The sequence below is a fragment of the Oncorhynchus kisutch genome, linkage group LG4 (assembly GCF_002021735.2).
Source record: "Oncorhynchus kisutch isolate 150728-3 linkage group LG4, Okis_V2, whole genome shotgun sequence".
Classification (NCBI taxonomy): domain Eukaryota; kingdom Metazoa; phylum Chordata; class Actinopteri; order Salmoniformes; family Salmonidae; genus Oncorhynchus; species Oncorhynchus kisutch.
The window spans coordinates 38,594,024-38,608,440 of record NC_034177.2 but is presented as its reverse complement, the minus strand read 5'-3'; the positions used below and the strand labels follow the sequence as shown (position 1 = coordinate 38,608,440).

The window sequence follows — 14,417 nt, the reverse complement described above, 5'->3', positions numbered from 1 at the left end:
TATTTTTTTTTAGGTCCTGTGTCATTAGAGTCCTGCCTAGGAGTAAAGAACAATGTTTGACAGCTGTGGAGGAGACAGCCTATGAGGAACGGTTAAATATCAGTGCTTGTGTGAAATTGTCCTTGTCTGAATGCAGCTGTATTGACCCTCTGGGAAGAATTAGACTTGGTTAAGCTTTCAGTGTCCGTTGAGTTTTGTACTCTGAGAATTTGAGCCTAATACGAGTAAATCCAATTACGAGTATCAAGTGTGATGAAATGGATACGATTACAAATATGACGAGATCGGCACACCCCTACAAGTGGAATACCTACACTGAGTGTACAAAACATTAAAGACACCTGCTCTTTCCATGACATAGACTGACCAGGAGAATCCAGGTGAAAGCTATGATCCCTTACTGATGTAACTTGTTAAATCCACTTCAATCCGTGTAGATGAAGGGGAGGAGACAGGTTAAAGAAGGATGTTTAAGCTTACAGACAATTGAGACATGAATTTTGCAGGTGTGCCATTCAGAGGGTGAATAGGCAAGACAAAAATATTCGCAGTTGAAGTCAGAAGATTACATACACTTAGGTTGGAGTCATTAAAACTTGTTTTCAACCACTCCACACATTTCTTGTTAAACTATAGTTTTGGCAAGTCGGTTAGGACATCTACTTTGTGCATGACACAAGTCATTTTTCCAACAATTATTTACAGACAGATTATTTCACTTACAGTGGGTCAGAAGTTTACATACACTAAGTTGACTGTGACTTTAAACAGCTTGGAAAATTCCAGAAAATTATGTCATGGCTTTAGAAGCTTCTGAAATGCTAATTCACATAATTTGAGTCAATTGGCGGTGTACCTGTGGATTGATTTTCAAGTCCTACCTTCAAACTCAGTGCCTCTTTGCTTGACATCATGGGAAAATCAGCCAAGACCTCAGAAAAAATTGGAGACCTCCACAAGTCTGGTTCATCCTTGGGAGCAATTTACAAACGTCTGAAGGTACCACGTTCATCTGTACAAACAATAGTACGCAAATATAAACACCATGGGATGACGCAGACGTCATACCGCTCAGGAAGGAGACTCGTTCTGTCTCCTAGAGATGAACGTACTTTGTGCGAAAAGTGCAAATCAATACCAGAACAACAGCAAAGGACCTTGTGAAGATGCTGGAGGAAACAGGTACAAAAGTATCTATATCCACAGTCAAATTAGTCCTATATCGACATAACCTGAAAGGCCGCCCAGAAAGGAAGAAGCCACTGCTCCAAAACCGCCATAAAAAAAGCCAACCTATGTCCCCATGTGAAGTTGCAAACCAAAGATCGTACTTTTTGGAGAAATGTCCTCTGGTCTGATGAAAAAAAATTGAACTGTTTGGCCATAATGACCATCATTATGTTTGGAGGAAAAACGGGGAGGCTTGGAAGCCGAAGAACACCATCCCAACCGTGAAGCACGGCGGTGGCGGCATCATGTTTTGGGTGTGCTTTGCTGCAGGATGGACTGGTGAACCTCACAAAATTGATGGCTTCATGAGGTAGGAAAATTATGTGGATATATTGAAGCAACATCTCATGACATCAGTCAGGAAATTAAAGCTTGGTCGCAAATGAGTCTTCCAAATGGACAATGACCCCAAGCATACTTCCAAAGTTGTGGCAAAATGGCTTAAGTACAACAAAGTCAAGGTACTGGAGTGGCCATCACAAAGCCCTGACCTTAATCCCATAGAAAATCTGTGGGCAGAAATGAAAAAGTGAGTGCGAGCAAGGAGAACTACAAACCTGACTCAGCTACACCAGCTCTGTCAGGAGGAATGGACCAAAATTCACCCAACTTATTGTGGGAAGCTTGTGGAAGGCTACCCAAAACATTTGACCCAAGTTAAACAATTTAAAGGCAATGCTACCAAATACTAATTGAGTGTATGTAAACTTCTGACCCCCTGGGAATGTGATGAAAGAAATAAAAGCTGAAATAAATCACTCTCTCTACTATTATTCTGACATTTCACATTCTTAAAATAAAGTGGTGATCCTAACTGACCTAAGACAGGGAATTCTAACTTGGATTAAATGCCAGGAATTGTGAAAAACTGAGGTTAAATGTATTTGGCTAAGGTGTATGTAAACCTCCGACTTCAACTGTAAGTGCCTTTGAACGGAGTATGGTAGTAGTTGCACCGGTTCGTGTCAAGAACTGCAACGCTGCTGGGTTTAAGGAAGGTGTCCTTTTTGTCTTGTAAACTCAATGTATGTGAGAATGCTGTTCATTGACTACAGCTCAGCACCAAGCTAGGCACCCTCTGACTGAACACCTCCCTCTGCAAGGATCCTGGACTTCCTGCCCTCGACTGCAAGGCTCTACAGAGGGTGGTGCGTATGGCCCAGTGCATCACTGGTGACGAGCTCCCAGCCATTCAGGACATTCATGCCAGGCGATGTCTAAGAAAGGCCCGAAAAATTGCCATAGACTCCCATCACCCATACCATGGACTGTTCTCGCTGCTTCCGGCAAGCGGTACTAGAGCATCGGGTTTTTGACCAACATCTCCAATACAGCTTCTTTCCCCAAGCCATAAGAATCCTGAACAGCTAACTGCACTGACTCTATGTTCACCCAGGGTCTCTAGCAACACATTCTCACAATCTTACACACACACCCATCACCATGCACACACCCATCACCATGCACACACCCATCACCATGCACACACCCATCACCATGCACACACCCATCACCATGCACACACCCACTTACGCTGCTGCTATATTAATTAGTATTGATTATTATTACCATTAGTATTTATCCTGCTACCAGTCACTTTTTACATGTACATACCTACCCCATTTACTCCGGTACACCTGCACATTGTAATGATGGTACTGGCACTGACCTGTTTCCAGCTTGCATGTGTTTTTTTCCTTTTCTTCTTTCATATACACTACCGTTCAACTGTTTGGGGTCACTTAGAAATGTCCTTGTTTTTGAAAAAAAAGAAGCAATTTTTTTGTCTGTTTAAATAACATAAAATTTATCGGAAGTACAGTGTAGACATTGTTAATGTTGTAAATGACTATTGTAGCTGGAAATGGAATATTATTTTATGGAATATCTACATAGGGGTACAGAGGCCCATTATCAGCAACCATCACTCCTGTGTTCCAATGGCACGTTGTGTTAGATAATCCAAGTTTATCATTTTAAAAGGCTAATTGACCATTAGAACCCCCCAGCTACATTCATGCCCCTTTCAAAAAATGTAGAACTAAGAACAGATATAGCCCTTGGTTCACTCCAGACCTGACTGCCTTCGACAAGCACAAAAACATCCTCTGGCGGACTGCACTAGCATCGAATAGTCCCCACGATATGCAATTTTCAGAGAAGTCAGGAACCAATACACGCAGTCAGTTAGGAAAGCAAAGGCTAACTTTTTCAAACAGAAATTTGCATCCTGTAGCTCCAACTCCAAAAAGTTTTGGGACATTGTAAAGTCCATGGAGTATAAGAGCACCTCCTCCTAGCTGCCCATTGTACTGAGGCTAGGAAACACTGTCACCACCGATAAATCCATGATAATCGAGAATTTCAATAAGCATTTCTCTACGGCTGGCCATGCTTTCCTCCTGGCTACCCCAACCCCGGCCAACAGCTCCGCACCACCCACAGCTACTTGCCCAAGCCTCCCCCAGCTTTTCCTTCGCCCAAATCCAGATAGCAGATGTTCTGAAAGAGATGCAAAACCTGGACCCATAGAAATCAGCTGGGCTAGACAATCTGGACCCTCTCTTTCTAAAATGATCCGCCGCCATTGTTCAACCTCTCTCTCGTATCGTTTGTGATTCCTAAAGATTGGAAAGCTGCCGCGGTCATCGCCCTCTTCACAGGGGGTGACACTCTAGACCCAAACTGTTACAGACCTATATCCATCCTGCCCTGCCTTTCTAAAGTCTGCGAAAGCCAAGTAAACAAAACAGATCACTGACCATTTCAAATCCCACCGCACCTTCTCCACTGTGCAATCCGGTTTCCGAGCTGGTCACTATTGCATAACCACCATCGATAAAAGACAGTACTGTGCAGCCGTCTTCATTGACCTGGCCAAGGCTTTCGACTCTGTCAATCACCGTATTCTTAACGGCAGACTCAACAGCCTTGGTTTCTCAAATGACTGCCTCGACTGGTTCACCAACTACTTCTCAGATAGAGTTCAGTGTGTCAAATCAGAGGGCCTGTTGTCCGAATTGCTGGCAGTCTCTATGGCGGTACCACAGGGTTCAATTCTCGGGCCGACTCTTTTGTCTGTATATATCAACGATGTCGCTCTTGCTGAGGGTGATTCCTTGATCCACCTCTACACAGACGACAGCATTCTGTATACATCTGGCCCTTCTTTGGACACTGTGTTAACAAACCTCCAAACGAGTTTCAATGCCATACAACACTCCCTCCGTGACCTCCAACTGCTCTTAATCTAGTAAAACTAAATGGATGCTTTTCAACTGATCGCTGCCCGCACCCGCCAACCCAACTAGCATCACTACTCTGGATGGTTCTGGCTTAGAATACGTGGACAACTACAAATACCTAGGTGTCTGGCTAGACTGTCTCCTTCAGAAACATTAAATATCTCCAATCCAAAATTAAATATGGAATCAGCTTTTTATTTCGCAACAAAGCCTCCACTCATGCTGCCAAACATACCCTCGTAAAACGGACTATCCTACCGATCCTCAACTTCGGTGATGTAATTTACAAAATAGCCTCCAACACTCTACTCAGCAAACTGGATGCAGTCTACCAAAGCCCTATAATCTACCCACCACTGCGACATGTATGCTCTCATCGGCTGGCCCTCGCTACATATTCGTCGCCGGACACACTGGCTCCCGGTCATCGATAAGTCTTTGCTAGGTAAAGCTCCGCCTTATCTCATTTCACTGGTCACCATAACAACACCCACCCGTAGCACGCGCTCCAGCAGATATATCTCACTGGTCATCCCCAAAGCTAACACCTCTTTGGCCGCCTTTCCTTTCAGTTCTCTGCTGCCAATGACTGGAAAAATTGCCAAAATTGCTGAAGTTACATCTCCCTCACTAACTTTAAGCATCAGCTATCTGAGCAGTTTACCGATCGCTGCAGCTGTACACAGCCAATCTGTAAATAGCCCATCCAACTACCTACCTCATCCCCATATTGTTTTTATTTACTTTTTTGCTCTTTTGCACACCAGTATTTCTACTTGCACATCAATATGCACATCTATCACTCCAGTGTTAATTTGCTAAATTGTAATTACTTCGCTATTATGGCCTATTTATTGCCTTACCTCCTATGCCATTTGCACAAACTGTATATAGATTTTTTTCTATTGTGTTATTGACTGGACGTTTGTTTATTCCATGCGTAACTTTGTGTTTGTGTCGCACTGCTTTGCTTTATCTTGGCCAGGTCGCAGTTGTAAATGAGAACTTGTTCTCAACTGGCCTACCTGGTTAAATAAAGGTGACAGATTTATTTATTTATTTTATTTTATTTTTTTACAGCAATAACAATGTCTACACTGTATTTCTGATCAATTTGATGTTAAATTAAATTGACAAAAAAATGTGCTTTTCTTTCAAAAACAAAAACATTTCTAAGTGACCCCAAACTTTTGAACGGTAGTGTATATAAATATATTTTTTACCTATATTATTACTTTATTATTTCCTTCAAATGATTTCCTCTCACCTAGATATTGAATTGTTGGGAAAAAGCTTAGTAAGTAAACATTTCACTGAACTGTTTTACACCTGCTGTATGCTGTGCACCCGACAAATAAACTAAACCTGGGACTACTAGAATCTTAGGCTCTTCTCACCCTCTCCAATCTCCAATCCACAGTATTGACAGCACTATAATGGAGGAGAGGAGGAGAGAAAGCACAGAGGACAAACATGCTGATGATGGAGCACAAAAGAATTACCTGCTTGAGTGAGCCTCACCTGGCTTGAAACCCTTTCAACAGTACCTGCCAGTCCTGCCAACTTGCAGTACAAAGCAGCTACCCAGAACAACTACTAAATGGATGCAAATTCAAAACCCAACCTTGCATGTCACCAATACAAATGAACCAGCCTTGGCAGGGGAAGGGGACGTAAGCTTCCGACTTAAGTCTCCTGTTCCCTTTTCTCCCCATGAAAATATTCATATAATCCCATTGTGGGGAGGCGAAGAGCATTACTCAGCATCTGGCCGTACGCCTCTATGGGGATTTACTGTACTCATCTGCTATAATTTCTTCTCAGGTCACTCCAAACACACAGTGCTCAGAGCTATTGACAGACACACTTGCTTCTCATTTCATGGTCAGATATTGATTCCGTCCTGGATAATTACCTTGACAGCAACAGCCGAACTCTGTGTGTAGTGTACTGTGTCTGTACTGTGTGTGTAGTGTACTGTGTCTGTACTGTGTGTGTAGTGTACTGTGTCTGTACTGTGTGTGCATGTGCTTTCTTAGGTTCCATGTGTATACAGTGCCGTGATAAAGTATTTGCCGTGTTTCAGATTGTCTCAATGTTTGCATATTTCTGACACTGAATATTATGAGATATTTAACCAAAACCCAATATTAGATAAAGGGAACCTGAATGAATAAATAACAAAATGTTGACACTTATTTCATTTATTTAATTAACTAAGTTATGCAACACCTAATGACCCTGTATGAAAAAGTAATTGCCCCCTTACACTCAATAACTGGTGGTGCAATGACTGCAACCAAACACTTCTTGTAGTTGTTGATCAGTCTTTGCTATGTCTGGCAAAAACCAAACACTGCATACCAACGGTCAAGCATGGTGGTGGTAGTGTGATGGTTTGGGAATGATTTGCTGCCTCAGGACACGGACGACTTGCCATCATTGAAGGAACCATGAATTCTGCTCTGTATCAGATAATTCAGAAGGGGAATGTCAGGCCATCCATCTGTGAGCTGAAGAGCAGATGGAACACGCAGAAAGACAATGATCCAAAACACACAAGCAAGTCCAGAATGGCTCAAAAGCAACAAATATATTTTTTATTATACATTTATTTAACTAGGCAAGTCAGTTAAAAACAAATTGTTATATACAATGACGTCCGGGTTTGGCGGGGTAGGCCAACTGTGCGCCGCCCTATGGGACTCCCAATCACGGCCGGGTGTGATACAGTCTGGATTCGAACCAGGGTGACACGTCTTGCACTGAGATGCAGTGCCTTAGACCACTGCGCCACTCGGGAGCATGGCCTATAGAAATGGCCTATAGTCAAAGTCCAGACCTAAACCCGATTGAGATGTTGTGGCAGGACAAACCACCAATGTAGCTGAGTTAAAGCAATTCTGCATGGAAGAGAGGGCCAAAATTCCTCCACAGGGATGTGAGAGACTGTTCAACAACTACAGGAAGCGTTTGGTTGCAGTCATCGCAGCTAAAGGTATAATTACTTTTTCACACGAGTGCATTGGGTGTTTGTTTATGAAATAAATGAAAAAAGTATCAATATGTTGTGTTATTTGTTCACTCGGTTCCCTTAATCTAATATTAGGTTCTGGTTGAAGATCTGATAGCATTCAGTGTCCAAAACTGAAAATCAGAAAGGGGGCTAATCATTTTTCAGGGCACTGTCTGTGTGTGTTTTCTGAAGTTCTGTGCAGCAGCAGTGGATCTGGAAAGGAGAAGCTTAACCAACCAAGGAGTGTTCCTTAGTCAGCAGAACTGAGTGGAACCTGCCTCAGACAGGGGGGCAGGGGTGTACTAGGCAGAGCTACTCTAGTACTACTCCAGGCAACGATGGAAACAAGGTCCCTGGTTAAAGTGAAAGCCTTGGGCCTTGACTATGCAAACCAATTGCTTTTCTCCCAGTGAGGAAAAGAGAGAGGGAATCTCTTCTGTAGAGACAGAATAAAACAGTGGTTTCGGTAATGCCAATCAATTGTTAAATCACTTCAATATGTATAATAGATACAGTACAACTCACACCAATATGTACAGCAAAGAGGCAGCTTAAAAGAAGACGGGGTTCTTGTTCAAGGGAAGGGAAAACATTTGGTGATACAACATGCAAAGCCATTTTCAGTTCACCGGTAGAAATGCATTGAATCTCTTCAGCATTTACAGTAGAGGCAGAGGCAGCTCATATAATGTAAATATGGGGAAGTTTAAACCATGCTGTGGAGAGATTTTAGTTCTATCTGAAATATGTTTCGACAGTGTTATGAAAGACTCATTTATCATGTTTCCTGACATACTGCAAGATCCTGTTAAGCTTTGAAACAAAATAAATGAGAAAAACAAACAAAAGGACTGTGGGCCTTCAGAGTGGCGCAGCTGTCTAAGGCATTGCAGTGCTGAGGCACTGCACCATTGGGTCCGATCCCAGGCTGTCACAGCCGGATGTGCCCGGGAGCCCAAAAGGGCAGCACACAATTGGCCCAGCGCTGTCCGGGTTAGGGGAGGGTTTGGCCAGGAGGGGGGGGGGTCCCCCTTTTCTAATCTCATCCACGGGAGATGGAGCCATGGCAGAAGACAGCCACACGCTGGGGTCACGGTGAGGGAGTGAGAGGGGCTGAGGAGGAGGCGCTTTGGAAACCCCCTTTTACTTTTGGACCAGCGCTTTTTTACTTCAATCACCAAAAGCCGGGAGAGAGGAGGTGGTATCAGCCAGGGGCAAATAAACTACTGCACTAGCTACAAACAAAGTTTCTCAGGCTCTGAGGTGGTGATAGAAGTGGTGGTGTTGACCCTTTTTGCACTAACCCTTCACATACGCTGCTAAAACTGTTTTTTTTATCTATCCTGTTGCCTAGTCACTTTATCCTTGCCTAAATGTACATATCTACAGAGCATTCGGAAAGTATTCAGACCCATTGACTTTTTCCACATTTTGTTACGTTACAGCCTTACTCAATTTTTTTTTAAAGTATTCGTCAATCTACACACAATACCCCATAATGATAAAACTAACCCATGTAAAAAAATAAAAAAATAATTTAAATTCAAATCGAAGTTTATTTGTCACGTGCGCCGAATACAACAGGTGTAGGTAGACCTTACAGTGAAATGCTTACTTACAGGCTCTAACCAATAGTTAAAAAAGGTATTAGGTGAACAATAGGTAACTAAAGAAATAAAAACAACAATAAAAAGACTGTGAAAAATAACAGTAGCGAGGCTATATACAGTAGCGAGACTACATACAGGCTAGTTAGTCGGGCTGATTGAGGTAGCATGTACATGTAGATATGGTTAAAGTGACTATGCATATCTAATGAACAGAGAGTAGCAGTAGCGTAAAAGAGGATTTGGCGGGTGGTGGGGCACAATGCAGACCCTTTACGCAGTACTTCGTTGAAGCACTTTTGGCAGCGATAACAGCCTTGAGTCTTCTTGGGTATGACGCTACAAGCTTGGCACACCTGTATTTGGGGAGTTTCTCCCATTCTTCTCTGCAAATCCCTCAAGCTCTGTCAGGTTTGATGGAGAGTGTTGCTGCACAGCTATTTTCAGGTCTCTCCAGAGATGTTCGATCGGGTTCAAGTCCGGGCTCTGGCTGGGCCAAGGACATTCAGAGACTTGTCCCGAAGGCACTCCTGTATTGTCTTGGCTGTGTGCTTAGGGTCCTTGTCCTGTTGGAAGGTGAACCTTTGCCCCAGTCCGAGGTCCTGAATGCTCTGGAGCAGGTTTTCATCAAGGATCTCTCTGTACTTTGCTCCATTCATCTTTGCCTCTATTCTGACTAGTCTCCCAGTCTCTGCCGGTGAAAAACATACTCACAGCATGATGCTGCCACCACCATGCTTCACCGTAGGGACGGTATTGGCCAGGTGATGAGCTGGGCCTGGTTTCCTCCAGATGTGACGCTTGGCATTCAGGCAAAAGAGTTCAATCTTTCATCAGACCAAAGAATCTTGTTTGTTATGGTCTGAGAGTCCTGTAGGCGCCTTTTGGCAAACTCCAAGCGGGCTGTCATGCACAATTTACTGAGGAGTGGCTTCCGTCTGGCCACTCTACCATTGTGTTCTTGGGTACCTTCAATGCAGTGCATACTGGTATTTCTTATGATTAAATCACCAGTCAACAATCCCCTCAAGTTATTAATGGATGACACTGCGTCAGAAAAGCAGTGTTGTTTGACTGCTGTAGGCTGTTGCTGTTTGTAAATGAGAGCAGACAGACTGAAAGACAAGTACTTGCTTGAGGGCCTATTCTGAAAGAAACAGCGTTACATGATGCAGTGAACCTGCAAAATAAGCTTGCACAATCTAACAAACTTTTGACATAGCTCATTTGGCTGTATGTACTGTATGTATGGTCCAGTTTAGTAGTGTGGGGCAGAGCAGGGAAATCCCATTACAGTACCTGTTCTCGTTGCGCTGTGTGTAGCGTGGCTGGGGATCAGAGTCTCCATCATTAACATCATAGCTGGCATCAGGGTCCTGGGAACAGAGATGGAAACCGGTGTCTGAGATGTGAGACTCAGGCTATGGCTGAAGAGCATCCCTTAGTGATAGTGACCACTCTCAGGATGAATCTCAATAGCCTTAAAGGCTCTGCATCGTCAATCCGACGTCTGCATTGGCAGTACACCATTTATTGCAATGTGGCCCCCGCAGAAGTCAGAGCCGACCGTGAGTTTCTGTTTTTCACAGAACCTCCCGCCCCCACCTACCGTCAACCAATCATGTCAATGCGGCGCTATACAGAGCCCTCCACATTGTTCCAAAATTTGAGAAGCGCACGGCGATGCAGTACGGAGCTCGATTTGGCCACTGCATATGTCTCCGAAGGCTCCGCAATTGCGTAACACAAATACGAAGCCTCCGACCACATTGTCAGATAAAGCATAAATTGGATTTTAAGAGTCTCTTTTCCTCCATCTGTTGCTGCACTCAAACGAAAGCAATTCCTGGAAATTAATTTGAGGTAGGTATTAGGGATGTGCATCTTTCCCTTTCAAGAAGATTTGATATGTATCTAGACACATGGGCTCCGATACAGGAACAATATGTTTTAATTGTAAATTATTCAGTGCGATTCGATTTTATTAGAGAACGAATCGATGCGACTTGGTTCCATGCGGGTAGATACACTAACATTTGTTGCATAAATAAAATGAAAATCCGCTGCTGATGGAGCTCATGTGCTGTGAGCTGTGCCTCTGAGTTGGATCTATCTGAGCTGACTTCTGTGTGTGTGTGTGTGTGTGTGTGTGTGTGTGTGTGTGTGTGTGTGTGTGTGTGTGTGTGTGTGTGTGTGTGTGTGTGTGTGTGTGTGGGTGGGTGGGTGGGTGGGTGGGTGGGTGGGTGGGTGGGTGTGTGTGGGTGTAAATTATGTATGTCTAGGTGAGCCATTAGAGAGACTAGGCATCTACCACCCCACTATCAGATTTGGGCGGGCAATGTGGCCTATGTTTTTTGTCACTCCAACTTTGGTTCTGAAATCACCATCACTCACTAATTAACCTGTCATTTTTGCAGATTAAGTTGTGGGGGCTAGTAATGTATCAATATTTATAATTTACAAATTAGTTATGACATAGCCAATGAATATATAACAGAACTTTGGATTTCACCCATTTTGACCGTTTGGAAGATTTATGAAGTGAGCTTGTTTTCTGTCCTCATGAAATGATCAACTTTACCCTGGTGGAAAAAAATTTGAAATTGTCATACTTCAGTAAAAGTAACCAGATACTTAACATAAAATGACTCAAGTTAAAGTAAAAGTCACCCAGTAAAATACTACTTGAGTAAAAGTATCTGGTTTTAAATATACTAAAGTACAGCTGTGGAAAAAGTACCCAATTGTCATTCTTGAGTAAAAGTAAATGCTATACATCAAATTCCTTATATTAAGCAAACCAAACAGCACAATTGTTTGTTTGTATTTTACAGACAGACAGGGCCACACTCCAGCACTTAGACATCATTTACAAATGCAGTATTTGTGTTTCGTGAGTCCACCAGATCAAAGGCAGTAGGGATGACAATGCGTTATATTGATAACTGCATGAATTGAACCATAATTCTGTCCTGCCTGAGCATTCGAAATGCAACAAGTACCTTTTGGTGCTAGGGAAAATTGATTGGAGTAAAAAGTAAATATTTTATTTAGGAATGTAGTGGAGTAAAACGTAGTCAAAAATATAGAAAGTAAAGTACAAATACCCTTAAAAAAACATAAGTATTTTCACTTAATTATTTTTACACCACTGCCTTTATATCTAAAAATGACCATATACACTGATTGTTTAAAGCGAAATTACCTAAACCATTGCAGATGGAGAACCTGAACAATCAGAATAAAATCTATTGTAAGCCCTGTTCAGCAGGTAAAGTCAGATAAGAGTGTCTCCGATAAAACACCATTTTCAACAGCGCATTGACAACAATAACCTTGCAAATTACAGTGCATTTGGAAAGTATTGACACCACTCCACTTCTTCCAAATGTTGTTACATTACAGCCTTATTCTAAAATGCATTAAACCGTTTTTTTTCTCCTCATCAATCTACACACAATACCCCATAATGACAATGCAAAAACAGGCTTTTAGAAATGTATGTAAATGTATTAAAATACAAAACTGAAATATTACATTCACATAAGTATGCTATGAGACTCGAAATTGAGCTCAGCGGCATCCTGTTTCCATTGATCATCCTTAAGATGTTTCTACAACTTGATTGGAGTCCACCACTATTTTAAAAATGTAATACATTTTAGAATAAGGCTGTAACGTAACAAAATGTGGATAAAGTCTGAATACTTTCCGAATGCACTGTACATAGGTTGTCACTCGACTAATAAAGCCTAATATAGCGCAAGCCGTTTTCACATTTGAATGCTGAAAGTGCCCTAAAGATGTAAAAGATCAGATGTGAAAGATTTGTTGTCAGCCCACAAAGTTGGGCACAGTGCACCGTTTGACTAGGCTACTGATATCGTCTGGGGTTGTTCAGCATGCAAAATAACTTGTAGATCAATGACAGTTACATGTTTAGTTCGACACTGAAGGAGAAGACGCATCAGTTGTCACAAAATATAAGTGGTATTTTCAGAAGGTAGAAAGAATGTAATATTAAAAAATGAATAGGCGATTCATAACGTACTTCTTCCATCTATCGAGACAGAGCAGGTTGTGGTTGCAGTACTCACGTAGTTGGAGGCAAGGTCTGGGTGGTCTTTCTCTATGCCGTCATCCAGGATGGTGACCACCACTCCTCTCCCAGTGTACCCCTGGGACCACGCTCCCCTGGCATTCAGGTCTGCTTCGCTGGGGTTGGACTGGAGAGAACACAGAAGAACAAGCATTCATGAAGCCATTTTTAGCACACAGGGTGTTTCTCAATATGCATACCACCGTGCTCCAAACTCTCATGCTCCGAGTGCATTCTCCGACCACGTTCTCTTGAGTACGTTCTTGTGAGGACGAGTGTGGAGAATGAGTAAAACAATATATTTGAAAAGGACTCACACTCCCCCTACTGTATTACCTCACACTTCGGCTCCCCATTCACTGAAACTTCTTCCAAGATATACACAAAGCAAACTTTTTACTTCATAATTATCAGTTATATATGTGAATTGTAATAATCTAGCTAGCCAGCTAGTTAAACAGGCAAAAATTACTTAAAACTAATATTATGCAAGATAGATGTCATTGGTAGCTAAGCTAACAATTCGTTGTGGCCATCTGGCTAGCTAACAGTACTATTAGCTAACCAGTTAGCCCTATTGACTTACTATGAGCTTGCGATCTACAGTACGTAGGAAGGTCAACATTCCAAAATTAAACACAGCATGTACAGTGTATATGGAAAGTTTCCAGACCCTTTGAATTTTCCACATTTTGTTACGTTACAGCCTTATTATAGAATGGATTACATAGTTTCCCCCTCCTCGATCTACACACAATACACCATTGTGACAAAGCAAAAGCTGTTTTTTTAAAGAAATGTACGCAAATGTATTAAAAATAAAAACCTGAAATATCACATTTACATAAGTATTTGGACCCTTTAGTCAGTACTTTAAAGAAAGCGCCTTTGGCAGGTATTACAGTCTCTTCTTGGGTATGACGCTTCAAGCTTGGCACATCTGTATTTGGGGAGTTTCTCCCATTCTTCTCTGCAGATCCTCTTAAGCCCTGTCAGGTTGGATGGGGAGTGTCGCTGCACAGATACTTTCAGGTCTCTCCAGTGTCATGACTGTCCTGATCAGGTCAGGTTACAGGAGACCACAACCCTACAGATTATCTCTCAACCCCAACAGAGGAGGAGAGATCTAGGGGTCTGAAGATGTGGGATTTTATGACCCCTCACTCCCCTGGTAAATCTTAGGCCACAGACAAATTCCTTTTGTCCTGTTACTATGGAGA

At 42.4% G+C, this 14,417-nt stretch overlaps 1 protein-coding gene across 2 annotated transcripts in view; it reads right to left on the bottom strand.

Annotated features, from left to right (window-relative positions):
- Positions 1-14,417, bottom strand: part of LOC109889492 (furin) — a 185,181-nt gene that overhangs the window by 55,792 nt on the left and 114,972 nt on the right. For both annotated transcript variants that reach the window (XM_020480942.2, XM_031822921.1), the window contains exons 5-6: positions 13,196-13,324; positions 10,398-10,474 (exon numbers count right to left, since the gene is read on the bottom strand). In XM_020480942.2, coding sequence (XP_020336531.2) covers positions 10,398-10,474; positions 13,196-13,324 — 206 coding nt within the window. The remainder of the gene's footprint in view (positions 1-10,397; positions 10,475-13,195; positions 13,325-14,417) is intronic.